General features: G+C 54.1%; 1 protein-coding gene across 9 annotated transcripts in view; it reads right to left on the bottom strand.

The window, feature by feature from the left end:
- Ncor2 (nuclear receptor corepressor 2) overlaps positions 1-13,958 on the bottom strand; it is a 147,744-nt gene that overhangs the window by 69,859 nt on the left and 63,927 nt on the right. For 7 of the 9 annotated variants that reach the window (XM_029566526.1, XM_029566525.1, XM_029566524.1 and 4 more), the window contains 4 exons: positions 9,838-9,904; positions 5,801-5,973; positions 4,834-4,927; positions 3,229-3,407 (listed from right to left, as the gene is read on the bottom strand). In XM_029566526.1, coding sequence (XP_029422386.1) covers positions 3,229-3,407; positions 4,834-4,927; positions 5,801-5,973; positions 9,838-9,904 — 513 coding nt within the window. The remainder of the gene's footprint in view (positions 1-3,228; positions 3,408-4,833; positions 4,928-5,800; positions 5,974-9,837; positions 9,905-13,958) is intronic. The other 2 variants (XM_029566529.1, XM_029566530.1) reach the window with 1 other exon arrangement.

Here is a 13,958-nt window from a genome sequence, read left to right as displayed (position 1 = left end):
ACCTGAGGGCCTCCAGAGTGCTAGATCAGAGCTTCATATGCCAGGAAGAGCAGAGAGTGGCTGGAGCCGCAGGGGGTGGCGGGAACTGGAGACGAGCCATCAGCTTCCTGTGAAGCCTGAGCGTTACTGGGAAACCCTGCCAGCTGAAATGTCAGGGCCAGGCAGCCACGGGGAAAGGGATGATGGTCAAGGCCTGTTCATACCCTAGGGGTGCTGGGTGGCATCACTGACTCTATCACCTTGTCTCCAGCGTCCCCTTGTCACCAAGGACCTGCCACCGCTCCAGGGCCTTGCAAGGAGAAGTGGCTGCCAGCAGTACCAGGCTGGTTCCTACCAGAGCCCAGCCAGCCCTGCCTGGCCTCCAGGTGGCTAGGCAGCAGGCCAGAGGCCCCTCCCGCTCCGAGCCAGACGCTGGGGAATCCGGAAGGGCCTCTTAGCTCTTCCCAAGAAGCCTCAGTAGCAGGGTGGCAGGACGATGACTGCCCCACTTGGCCCCCGCCCACTCAAGTGTCAGGCAAGCTTGGGGCACCTACCCCTTCCCCCCCCGTGCCCAGCTGTGTGGAGCCCTTCCTTGTCCCTTCCCAACCCTTCTACAGGGTTTCCCTAGGTAGAGACGGGCCCCAGGAAACCAGGAATCAAACTTGAGACACTCCAGGGCAGCTGTCCCTCCACCACCATACCTGCACCCTGCCAACATTACTGGAGAAATAGGTGGAGCCTGATGACGTAACCTTATAACCCAGCAACCGAGGTTAAGGCAGGAGGGCCGCAAGTTCAAAGGCAACCTGGACTACACAGTGATTTCAAAACCAAACAAAGCAATGTAATAGACCTTGTCTCAAATAAAATAAAATACAATAAAAATGAACAGTGATGTAGCTCAGCAGGAGCATGCCTGGCATGCCCAAGGTCCAGGGTTCAACCTGGCACTCAGGACCTCATGCCAAGGGGGCACAGCTGGCCCTATGTATACAGTTATACATCTGTAAGTTCAACTAACTGCAGGTCAAGAAGGTTCTAGAAATAAGTCAGGCATAGCAGCACATGCCTATAATCCAGATCAGGAGTTCAAAGCTGTTCTATACTACACAGGAAGCCTCACCTCAAAAAATTTTCTTACAAGCCGGGTGTAGTGGCTCATGCCTGCAATCCCAATATTCAGAAGGCTGAGGCAGAAAAGTCAGGAGTTCAAGACCAGCCTTTGCTATACAAGTTTAAAGTCATCCTGTGCTATGAAACTCTAAAAGAAAAAAAAAGCAACACTCTGTGTGTGTTGACCATATTTGGCTACCCCATGTCACGGCTGACACACTATTCATATGGACTTATGTTACATCCGGTATTGTGAATGATCCTGTCATAAGTAGGTATACATAGTAGGGGATACATAGGTCTTATGTAAATCCTCATTCTTTCACATAAAGAGGATGCTCTGGGATTTTGATGTCAGGGGTCCTGGAAGCCAACCCCATACCCCCACCCCCACCCTACCATCACTACCATCAAGGATGCTAAGAAAGTATTGAATGGCTTGTGCCCATTTTACAGGAGGAAAACAAGTTAGGCCGACGCTGGCTTGTCAGACCCATGTACCCAATGAGTACTAAAACCCATACATGATTCTCAGAGGCCCTGGGTACCATCAGCCCCTCAGCAAATAAACCCTTCAGGGAGACCATGATCCTTCAAGGGCCCACACTATGTGGCTGTGTCTTGCAGATGGAAACCAGGACAGCAGATGTAGGCCACCTGGGTCCCCATTTGTCAGCTATGGAGTTACTGGAGTAAAATCATTAGACAACCCCTGAAAGCACCCCAAAATGCTGATAAACTAAAATAGCAAGCCCACTGGGAGAGCTGAACGCTTAGGGCCTCAGTATCCATGTCCGTCCACAGGCCACTGCCCTGGGCCAGGTCATAAAACACATTCAACACAGAACAGGAGTCCACATACTGTCTCCAGACACAAGCCACAAAGGGAACAAGGACAGGAGCCATTGAACCAAACCACCAGAGTCACCTCCCCTGAATACAGCTCTTGTTGATCTCACTTTGTCATCCCACTGGTTATGTTTTAAAAGTTTCATGGTCAAAGGCCACTCTGAAGAGTCACTTCTACTGATGTCCTGTGTAGCCATCAGCCTTGCCTATGACCCATGGCCAGGCTGGCCTCTCCCACAGGATTCCTCTAAGGACAGGGATAGCCTGACACTGGGCTCACATACCCCAGCAGGCAGCTGAAGCTCAGGGGCAGACAAAGGCCTCTCTAGAGGGGAGACGCCAGCCATTCTGCTTGACAGATGCCTACAGGGCAAGGAGCCTCCATTTCCAGTGGTCCCTCCTGGTCTGTCCGTGCCTCAGTCTCTACTCTCCTGCCCCCAGGGGTCCTGGTTCTGAGGGGACTTGGCCTTTTAGTGAGATGTTTACAGTGTACTATCCCAGCAGACAGACCAGATAGGGAGGTATGTGTGTCTCTGCCCCTGATCCTCACCCTGGGCTGTGGTCTTTATCTGCCCAGGAGCTCTACCTCTTACACCCACAGCTTGCTTCTGCTTTCAGAGCTCCAGCTCCCTGACATCTGCTCATCCCCCAGCCTCTCCATTCTGGCTAGAAGATTGAACCCTGCCTTCACCACGCACAGCTATGTGACCTCTGTCAGGTGTCTTTACCTCTCTGAGCCTATGTTACTGCCTATGTGGCGGGGACTACCTGGTTGGCTACTGTGAGGGGCAGCCTGGGATGGAGGGCGCATTCCACAAGTAGCTTCTTTTAAAGAACAAAAGCCAGGGGGCTGGGTCTGCACCTCACTAGGCCCTGGTTCCATCCCCAGCATCACCAAAGGAAACAAAGCTTCTGGCCGCCTCATCCCAACCTCGTCCCCACCCAAGGCTGTGAAAGGCTGAGCACAGCTGATTGCTCTTCCAGTCACATAAGGTTACCTTTCTACTGCAGTGTGTCCTCCAAGCCCATGCCCATCGGAATCCAAGTGAGGCCTTATTTGGAAACAGGGTCTTTGTGGACAGTTAGGACAGTTGTAGGCATAGGGTGGCCTTCAATCAGTGTGTCTGGAGGCCATATAAGAGGAAGCAGGAACGCAAAAGACCCAGGGAGATGGAGGCAGAGATGAGGGCTGGGGACCCTGGTGTACTGGAGCAGGGACAGGAGCAGGGTGACTGAGGTGAGAATGAAGAGGACACCATGCAGGACAGGGCTCCTGGGGACACTCACTTCTCACGGAAGGTGTCCTTCTCCTGCTCACTCCACATGTTGGTAACCTGGCGGTCCTTGTACACCTTCATGGGATCATCCATGAGCCCATTCATGTTGATGAACTTGATCCTCTGCTGGTCTGCATCATACAGCATGGGCGGGATCACAGCCAGTTGGCGCATCTGCTTCTCCAGGTTCTGCATAGAGGCAGAGGGTGGGGTCAGAGGGCAAATTTGGGTCAGGCAGTTTGATGTTTCCTGGCCAGTAGGGCCCGAAGGTCAGACATTCCTTACAGGAGAGTGGATCTGAGTTAAAAGCCAGCAACAGCTGGCACAAGCAAGGATTTAGAGGCACAGGACAGGTTTATGGAGGGCAGGGCTGTAAATTCAAGGCCAAGCAGCCTGGCCTTATCTGCAGCAGGAAGGGCCTCTCATCTCCCCACAAATGCAGTGCCATAAAACATCCAGGAACAGAGGCACTACACAGCCCATCCTGATCCCATGTGCTCAAGGGATGGCGCCTGCCTGGCTCAGATTGAGGAGTCTAGACCACCTTCCTGCCCAGCACTGGCATTGGGGTCCTTCCGTTATCTCTTGGGGACCTGGCCTGTCCTGTCCTCCTGTGGCCACCTGGTCTATCCACACTGTGGAGTGCAGGCTGTGCTGGCTAGGCTACTGGGGATGTTGGGGTGAGCAAGGAGACAACTTTAAGCCATCCCTGCTGTGCACCCTGCTCTGATCAGACAAAGTCTTGGCAGGCAAGCTGCAAAGATGGGCAATCTGCAGCCATAAAGGTGCCACTGGCTGCTCTGTCCAGTGAGAAGCCAAAGCTACAGGGCTACCAAGACAAACCGGTCTGCACCTCACTTTAGTTTCCATCTTTGAAAGGCTTGGTGACAAGGTGGTGGCTATGGCCACACCCACCATTGCAGAACACCTCAAAAAGAAACTAAGACCCCAATAAACAGCATCCTGCATCTTCCATGATGTCAAATGACACAGTAGACACTTGATCCACACACCCAAGAGGAGCAGGGCCAGAATGGCGCCTCACTAGGAAAGAGTACCTCCTCTGCTTTGTGGCCTTCTCTCAGCTGGTGACCACACCTGACGTCACTAAGACTTGCCCCAGGTGTCCAGGTGCCCCAGGAAGGACATGGGACAATGGGCTCAAAGATAGGCTCCTGCAGGAGTGTCCCTAGTCAGAGGCCCCACCAACTTCCCTGCCAGGCCCTCTTGCCAGCTCTGCCAGGCTCAGTCAATGGGGAATATGGACCATAGCCAAAGGTACTTATCGCCACCCCCTGGCTTCTGGGCCTTCTGGGCACCACAGATTGCAGGTCATTGAACTTCCCCAACTATGCCCTGCCAAGCTGCTCCTCCACAGCTTATTGGCACCCTACTGCTGGTCACCCTGTACCCTAGGGGTCCAGCAGTAGCTTCACATGGCCAATAGTCCTTGGTGCCTCATTGGTTCTGACACATCCATCACCAGCCTTTGGATTTAAAGCACCAGGTGGCTTTCTTTCCTGCCGGTACCTGCCCACTGTGGCAGGGACACATATAATGGACATACATGGGTGGTACACACAGAGGCAGTGGGACACAGCCATAGTGGACTCACCTCCTGCTCAGACAGGCCATCGATGATCTCGGATACCTCGTGCTCACTGCGGGCAGCAGACATGGACAGTCCACTGCCACGCTGGCCCACCCTGCTGGGAACCAGAGGGACATAGTCAGGACCGCTCATCCTGCTGGGATGCTGAGCCAACACCATGGGGATAAACATTCTAGAGCATGACTGTAGGCGAGTGGGGTGGGGAAGGCTCAGGCTAGGCCTCCCACCCACACACCTGACAAGAGACCTGGGGCCCAGGGGAGTTGAGAAGCCCCTCAGAAACTCCAAACCCCAAGGCTTCAGGGCAGCAGCTGCCAGCTCCCAAGCTACCCTGAAGAGTCAGAGACCCAGCTGGAGCCAAGTGCTGCCTCCAGCTTGGGGTAGGTGCAGCTTCCAGGGTCTTCACCCAGCACTGCAGCCTCCTGTGCTGTTGTAGGGCCAGTGAGATGCACCTTTTGAGCCTGGAAGCATCTGGCAGAGTCAACTCTGGTGATCTCATGGACACTGGTGACCATGTGTGCTGGTGACCCCATGTACTGATGACCCCCTGGATATGGATAATCATATGTGTTGGTGACTCTGAACACACTGGACCCTGGGACCCCATAGGACTCTGATGACCTCGTGGGCACTGGTAAGTCATGTGCTGATGATCACGTGCTGGTGACCCCTCAGGCACTGGTGATCCCCATTCAATAATCATCTGTTGAGAACCAGCAACCCACCCAGGTTTCCTCCTTATGGCCACCATGGGGACCACAGGCATGTGCCTGGGAGCTAGGTGTACTTATGTCCCTACAGGGTCTCAGGCTCCAGCCTTGAGAGCCGCAGTCCAGAAGGAGCCAGGGCGGTAGTTGGACACTCCTGCTGGGCCAACAGGTCCAAAGGCCCCCGCTGTGGGTCTGAAGCCCTGTAATGCTACTCTGACTAGCACTGGCAGGGCCTCCCGGGGACACCTGCACATCCTCACCTCTGCATGCGCTCCTGCAGCTCGCGCTGCTTGCGGATCTCAGGGAACTGCTTCTCGTAGTACTCCCGCACCTTGCTCTCCTTGGCCCGACGCCTCGGGTTGTTCTCAATACGCTCCACCTTCTTCTCCCATGCCTCCATGAGTTGGTCATAGCGCTGGCAGAAACGCTGCTCCTGTGGAGACACCGGCCATGAGAACGGCACAAAGTGGTGGCATGTGAGGTACACAGCAAACACACATGCTCACAGGAACATGCTCACAGGGGCAGATGGAGGATGAGGACAGACACACACACTTGACAGTCATTCAGATAGGGACACGTGTGCATGCACACACAAAGAGGCCCCAGTCCCTGGGAAGTCATGGGTGCTCTATGGGATACGGCCACTCCCTCCCAAAGAATCGTTCTCCCTGAACCTCTTCTGCAGTGGCCTTGTCCACCTTAGAAGCCACCACCCCTACATAGTTGTTCCCTTAAGTCACATAATCAAGTGGGATCATGAGGCACAGCCACACAGCCAATGGCCGCCCTGCACAGCAGACAAAGCCAGGCCCTGCCACTGCATAAGTTGTCCTAGGCAATGTGGTCTAGGAAAGGCATCCCCAGGGGACACTCACTTTCTAGGCAGTTCCTCTTCTCTGGCCCCAAAGCATCCATATTCCCCAAACCCAAGAGCCTCAAACCAAGAAAGCTCTGCCCTCCCCTCCAAAACAGGGAAGCCCCCCTCCATGTCTAACCATCATGCAGCCTACTGTACATCCCCCAACCAGCCACCTGACCCAGAACACAGCCACCTGGCCTCTACACCTCCAAGGAGACCATTTCAAGAACCCACCTCCAGCAGCTACAGGTAGACAAGAGATGTGGTCATTTAACACTCTGTTAAATCAGAAATCAGAAAGCACCTTGGGTCCTTGTGCTGACACCTGTCACGGTGTACTTAACCTCTACCCCAAGAGCACCCGCAGCTCAACAAGAGGAAAATATCCCATGGATGTCAGGCTGGAGCACAGAGGGCAGGAGAGGACTCCCAAATGTGAGAATTGCCCTACAAGCCCTTGGGATAGGAGCCTGCTCTAGGATAATACACATTGGAACAGCTCAGGCTTCTCAGCTCTACCCAAGGCCCAAGGGGAAGGAGAAAATGTTCTCCTAAGACCACAGCATGGTAACAGGTGAGACAAATGCCAGCCAGTCAGCTAGCCTATGGCTGTGCCACACTCTGCAGAAAAGCCACCTAGCTATATTGTGGAGTTAAGGGATACTTCAGGAATGTCCCCAAAAGGAACATTCAGGTATTTTCCACAGTGCCAAGTACCAGCACAAAGGTCCAAGCAGCTCCCCAGGAGGAGGCTCTGTCCAAGATCAAGAAGTCTCTCTCCAGAGTGGCCTATTGCAATCTGTCTACATCCACTGTGCTGGATATGCACTTGGTTCATAGAGGGCCCAGAGTCTGGTGACTACTGCTGTCCAGGGCCAGGAGGACACTGCTCACAGGAAGGGGACTATCTGGGGATGAGGCAGACTTCTGTATCTGTCTCTGCTGGTTGGAGAATGGCCTGTTTCCCAGCACTCTTGGCCCTGCAGGGAAGGAGCCTGATGGGCTGGGCTGGTGACCACTGCTCATCTTTGGGAAGCACCAAAAACCCCAAGGGAGAGGCTCAGTCACAGGATCTGACTCCTGATGCAGGAGGAGTATGGGTGTGGCCCCTCCTGCCACAGCTGCAACTCCCAGCTCCAGAATCTGCCACAAGGAGACCTTTCTCCCTTTCCTCAGGTGGGCTGGATAGGCGGTATGTTTGCCGCAGGTTTGTGAGGTCTCCCCAGGCTCCAAGGATTTATCCTCATCTCCACAACTTCCCTCTGTCCAGATCCCCTAGCCATGGCAGTTTATGAGCTCAAGCCCATCCCAAGGCCTCTGCCCCAGCGCCTCCTTCTGAAAGCTACAAGGGTCATCCAGGGCCAAGGCTGGAAGCTCAGGGCAGACTGCAGGTGGTGGTTAGAGGCGATGTGACAGGATGGCAGATTGTAGGGAGTTGAGCAGGTGGCCTCCACACCTGCCTTCTCACCCATGTTCCTGTGACTTACACAGCAAGCCAGGCCCTTACCAGCCTGGTCTAGAGTGTGGAAGGCTCTCCTGGGAGGCCTGACAAAACACAATACATCCATATTACCACCAAGTTCATTAGGAATGAGCGAGGCACCTCCTGTGCTGAGGCTAAACGTCAATGGTCTCTGCTGTACCCCTGGATGATTCCTTCCCCAGGGCCCATCCACCTGCTGTGCCCTCACCTCACACAGGTCTGCATACTCATAGTGCACCCTTTCCTGTCCCTTGTATCTCAGCACACCAAGTCCTGGTCCAATGCCCAGAACACTTTCCCTTTCCTGAGTTCATCTGGAACCCTGTTCTCTGCCCTGAGCCCAGGGCAGGAAGCTGCCCATGCAGGAGGGTAAGAGCAGATCCAGGAACCAGGCAGCATGGGTGCCAGTCCAGGCTCCACTTCTCAGCTGTGTGATATGGGTCAAGTGAACTAACCTCTCTGTGTCTCGGCTTCCTTACCTAAAATAAGGGGCTAAGAAGAAGCACCTATCTCACAGGACTTAATGTGCTGCTACGGGAAAACCCATCAGGGTGGGAAGCTGTCTGTGGGTGCAACTCAGTCCCTCCCACTGGTGCCCTATAACTGGGAGCCAACCGTACAGTAGGTGTTCAGTGACTACAGCTAAAGGCACCTGACTGGTAAACGCCTTGTTTCCTCACCCACAGCTCAGATGCAGTCATTGAGCAATTCCAATGCAAACAGCACTTAGTTACCACCTACTATGTGCCCTACTCATGCAAGTACCAAGCACCATTGAGCAGCCCTGAAGGTTCCCAGCAGGTGTGACCTGAGAAAGGAGGTGTGACCTGACACACCCAGGCAGGCCAGTACAGGTGAGAGTCCACCACAGCCACCAGGCCAGGCTGGCCCTCCGTGTTCTCTGATTGCTCCCCCAGCCTCACTGTTTCCCACTGTCTCCCAGCAGCCCTGAGTCTGAGTGGAGTTGATGACATCATCCCTGGCCTTAGTGTGAGCCTGGTTTTAAGCTAGTATGGACTGTGGCCTAACCAGAGTCCAGGAAAGGGCAGCTGTTCCATCTGGAACAGAACTACAGGGCAAACAGCACAGACACCATGACATACTGAGCTGCGGAATGGGAGGCCTAATGGAACTATCCTCAAGTCTAGCACTGTGTACACTTGGGGGAGTCAGTCCTCCTCCCCAGCAACTAAAACATACAACAGGGACTCAGCCTCCATCATGAGCCCATCCCGTGGGTCAACGTGCAGCTACTTGGGGTCCCTCATACCCTCACCCCACCTTGGGCAGCAGGACTCAGGAGCAATACCCTGGATGATGCAGCCACCGCCCACCACCAGGGGGGACTGACTGTTGCTTTCCAGTGGCTGGTTTTCCAGAGCCTAGAAGGGGAAGGGGAATGTGAGGGATTGAGTTGCTTCTCAGGGCCCCTGTGCTGGTTGGTTTCTGTCAACTTGACACAACCTAAGACAGAAGGGAAGAGGGAATCTCAACTGAGGAATGACCTTCATCAGACTGGCCTATGGCCATATCTGTGAGGCATTTTCTTAATTGCATGGAAGAGTAAGCCAAATAAACCTTCCCCCCACAAGTTGTTTTTGGTCAGTGTTTCATCACAGCAAACTAGGACAACCCCTCTCAGCATCCATCTCCCCCTAAAACTTCTCTAGGCCCAAAAGCCTGCAGTATACATTTGGGGGTACATTCAAGACCCCACTTCTTGGCCTCAATAGCTTTCTTCCCTGAGGACCGAAAAGGGGTCCAGAGTCTCCATCCTCTGCCCAGGTACCAACCACCAGAGCAGCTGCCACCTCTGTGACCTGTCCTTGGCATTCTCTTGACATGGACATCTGTCCCCAACAATCACAGAGCCAGAGCCTCCAGACCTGGCCAGCATGGCATGAAGTGGCCCCAACTCTCAGATGGCCCTGAGGGAACAGGACAGGACTCACCCATTGCTTGCGTGCGTGGTTCCTCCTTTTGAAATACAGGATCAGTTTCTTGCGCATTGCCTGGTTTCTGGAAAGCACAGACAGGGATCAGTGGCAGCCAGTTCTCAGCGGAAGCCGAGGTGCCGCCTGGCACTGGTCCTCGGTCAGATGGGAGCCCCACTCCCCGAGTCCCTACAGCTGTCCACCTGTCTCCTCCGTGCCCCACCTCAGGTGCCTCTAGCATGTGGCTGGACTGCCAATGACAGCAATGATGACAGGACTCTGAAGCTCCTTTCTCTGTGACTACCCGCCTAAGGTACACACACACACACACACACACACACACACATACACACACACACACACGCAGAGACCACATGGCTGCCTGAGTCAAAACTATGGGTACACACCAAAGTCACAATCCCAGGGCTCCTCAGTGCCCTGAGAAGGTGGTAGATGGACTACATGTCCCCAGGGGCCCTGACCTGCCCCTAGGTCACCCTGGTCTATGAGCTGCTAGAGGTACCCAGGGCTCTCTGGCCCAGGATAGACAGCACAAAGAGGTGGCTTGACCACACAGGCCCCACAAGGTCCTGTAGGCGCCATGGAGGAAGAGGGGAAAGTTCTGAAGGGGAGAGAAAAGGAAGGGAGGTAACATGGGGAAGGAGAGGGAGACAGAGACTCGGGGGACAGGGGGCTGAGACTCAGGAAGGGGACAGACACCTCAGACTGGCCAGACACAAGGGTGGAGGAAGAGACAGGCAGGCAAACAGATAAGACTGGGGATGGCAGAACTCCTGAACCTGCCTTCCCCCACTACACACACAGCTGATCCCCAGATGTCAACATGTCCCCAGCTGAAAGAGACACAAAGAGAAAGCGACACAGAGAGATAGAGACACAGATCAGAGACAGAAAGAGAGAGACAGAGGAAGACACAGTGAGAGAGTGTCAAAAATACACAAGAGAGAGACAGAAAAAGAGAGTGATACAGAGAGACAGAGTACAGGAAGACAAAGACAGAGAGAGAGGCTTCCACCATTACTGGTTTACAGAAAAGATAAACTTCAGTGGAGAAATGAGGGGCTGTACTTTATGAAGATTCCATGAGGGCCAGCTGAGGGCAATCATGGGCACAGGTCTGAGCAGAGGGAACTGAAGTGAGCTGGGCTCAGGGAGGGCCTGACCACAACTGTGCCAGGGAACACTAAGATGGCGCCCCATGCATGCCTGCCCAAACTTGGCGGAGGTGGGGTGCTAAGGCTAGAAACCCCCTGCCTGCTGTGGCAAGGGAGAGCATCCTAGCCTACTGGTGTGCAAAGTGACACAACAGAGATCACCAGGCCAGGGACACAGGTGTGGGGCAGCACAGATGTACAGACTAGACCACTCAAGGGCTTGGCTCTGTGACTCCAGCTGGCTACTAGGTATCCCTGAACCTCTAGTGCAAGACCAAAGAGACATGTTTCCAGTACACTGGGCCTGCCCAAGTGAGATGGCAGGCCTAGGGTACGGAGAAGGAGCCTCCTTCCAGGCCTGAAGGACCTGGGCCCAAGACTGCTGCCTACGAGTGAAGTCTGAGCAAGTACCCAAAGCCAGTCCAACACCAACCAGAAGTGTCCCACCCCATGTCGCTGTGCTTCATGACATGTCAGCCACTGGGCTGCGGCCCCTCCTGAAAGCCAGGTCAGGGACTGGTGGCCTCTAGCATTGTCTCCTAGCATGTTGTTGGGGCTGTCTGGCCTTGTGCAGCAAGTTTAAGAGGTCCAAACACTTGCCCTAAGGCTAAGCCCCCAGGCACTATGGCAGGTGACCTAGCAGAGTCTGGGCAGCTCCTCTAACACAAGGTAGGTAAGGGGGCTAGGGAGGGGAGAAGAGAAGAGGGGAAAGGAGGGCCACACATAGGTAACCTCCACAGGTCTGAAGTAACCCACACCAGGAAGCCAAGCATGAAATTACCCTGAAAGCCCTAGCCAGGCAGACAGAGAAATTAAGGGGGGGGGGGGGGGCAAGTCCCCCCCAGGGAGGGGTGGCTTCCTACCTCCCAGTAATTACAACAGACAGCTGAGGGCAGTGGGGACTCTCCTCCCTTGGTGGCGGGGCTCCCAACCAACCCCAAGATCAATCTCACTGTCCTGGTCTTGGCTGTCACATACCACACGAATGTTGAGCTTGCCTGCCCCCTGACACCTCCGCCCCAATCAGGATCCCTTCACTGCTGCCTGGTGTGCAGCAGATATGCAGAAATGTTTGCTGAATGAATGAAGGAAGGAATGAATGAATGAGGATTAACTCTGTCTCTGCTACTAGAACTGCAAAGAACAAAACCTGTAGCACCTTCCCACATGCCGGGTGCAGACCTCAGTGTGGGGGACATTAACCCAGTAGGCTCTGGGGAGGCTCCAAAGATGGGCCTGTGTTATTCCCATATAGACTGCAACACGGAGGTCACAGGAAAACCCACCTGCCTTCTCTGATCTGCAGCATGCAGAATGTGAACTATGGTTCCAAGCACCAAGGCTTCCACGTGGCAACTGATAGTCTAAAGCCTCCTGCCAGCCATATACCAAGCTGGACACCAATCTATGGTTTGCACATCTCCAACACCACCACTTTTCTATATGAGGTTTGTTTTGTTTTTGAGATAGATCTTGCTAGACAGCAAGCTGGCCTCAAACTCACAATCCTACAGCCCCAAGTACAAAGATTACAGGTGTATGCCCCCAACTGACTACGGTGCTCAGTCTACTTTATAGGACCCAAGTCCATAGTCACATTATTGCAAGGCTCTTGGCTTCACATTCAGGGAATTTCTGGGTTTCTCCTTGTGACCTCTCCCTTCCCCACACAGGCCCAAGCATTCTGGATCTTTCTCACCCTAGCCAGGCAGTAGAGCCTGCCAATCATCAGCTCATCTAGGGCCTGAGCTGCCCCAAAGACCTGGGAGGCTCCTGACTTTCCACCTGGGTCCCACAGCCATCACCTCCCAAGTTTCCAAGGCCTGAATCCTATGTCGTGGTCAGAGCCATCCAAGGCCCCTCTGACAGTCGTCAGAGCCAGGAGGCCACCCATATATTTAGAGCTGGAACTCTGTACCCCACTCTGCTTCTGATTCCCACCCTGGGACCATGAGCTGCTGGACCAGCCCAGCCCCCACCTGTAAGGAACATCTAGAACAGGGGCAGTCATGGAGAAGGAAACAGACTGTAGCTGGCCTTGGCCAGGAGGACACTAAGGGATCCAGGGCTTCCTCTGAGAGCTGCTGTGCAGAAAGAGCCCGTTGAAATGTGACCACCCAGAAGCTCCTGTCATACTCTAAGGAGTGAGCCAATATGTGTGCAAATTCTCTCCCCCTCTCTTTCTCCCTCCCTCCCTCTCTCCCTCTCATAAAAACTGGGAAAAAAGAACACAAAACAGACATCAGGACCCCTGTGTTCCAGCCCCAGACTTGACTGTCACTCAGACTCAGCCACACTTGGGCAGAGGGAACAGATCACAGCTGCCAAGTGAGCCACTGGCCATACCCAAAGACCCCTGGCCCACCATGGGCGATGACGCCACCTCCCTAATTAAGGTGGCTTTGTCTTGTCACACATTGCCCAGCCCTTAGCTGGGTGCCCCAGCCTCCGTGTACTTCCACACCTCACCGCCTGCAGTGTCACAAGCTCTTTCTCCTGTGGCCATCACAGTGAACCTGAAGATGAATTCTCATCTCAGTCTGTCCTGTAAAGGTAACGTCTTCCCAGAAAGTAAAGCCTGGAGGCCAGGAAGCCTGAAGCCGGAAGGCCTAGAGCACCCTCCTAGGCCTGCTCCGGCCTGGCTGCAGCTGCTCTGTGATCACCTAGATCACCTGGCCCCAGGGCTATTGTACAGTCATTCCACCTGCCCGGGAGCTCTGCACAGCAGCAGCTGCTGAGGCCTCAACCAGTCACTTCCTGCCCAACCTCCTGGGCCAGGGTCCCCTTCCCTCTCCCCATTTACTCCCTTCTCAGAACTTTCTTTAAAAAGAGAGTAAAAGCCTGTACTGATCTAACAGTGCAGTGTTGAGTGGCACTGTGGCACCCACAGCAATATGAAAAGCCTGACCATTCTAAGCATGCACAGCTTACAATGTTCTAACAGATGGGAGTTTAAACAGAAAA

The sequence above is a fragment of the Nannospalax galili genome, unplaced genomic scaffold (genome assembly GCF_000622305.1).
Source record: "Nannospalax galili isolate Female #2095 unplaced genomic scaffold, S.galili_v1.0 scaffold218, whole genome shotgun sequence".
Lineage (NCBI taxonomy): Eukaryota > Metazoa > Chordata > Mammalia > Rodentia > Spalacidae > Nannospalax > Nannospalax galili.
Note: the sequence above shows the minus strand (reverse complement) of the source record. Positions and strands in the feature narration are given on the sequence as shown.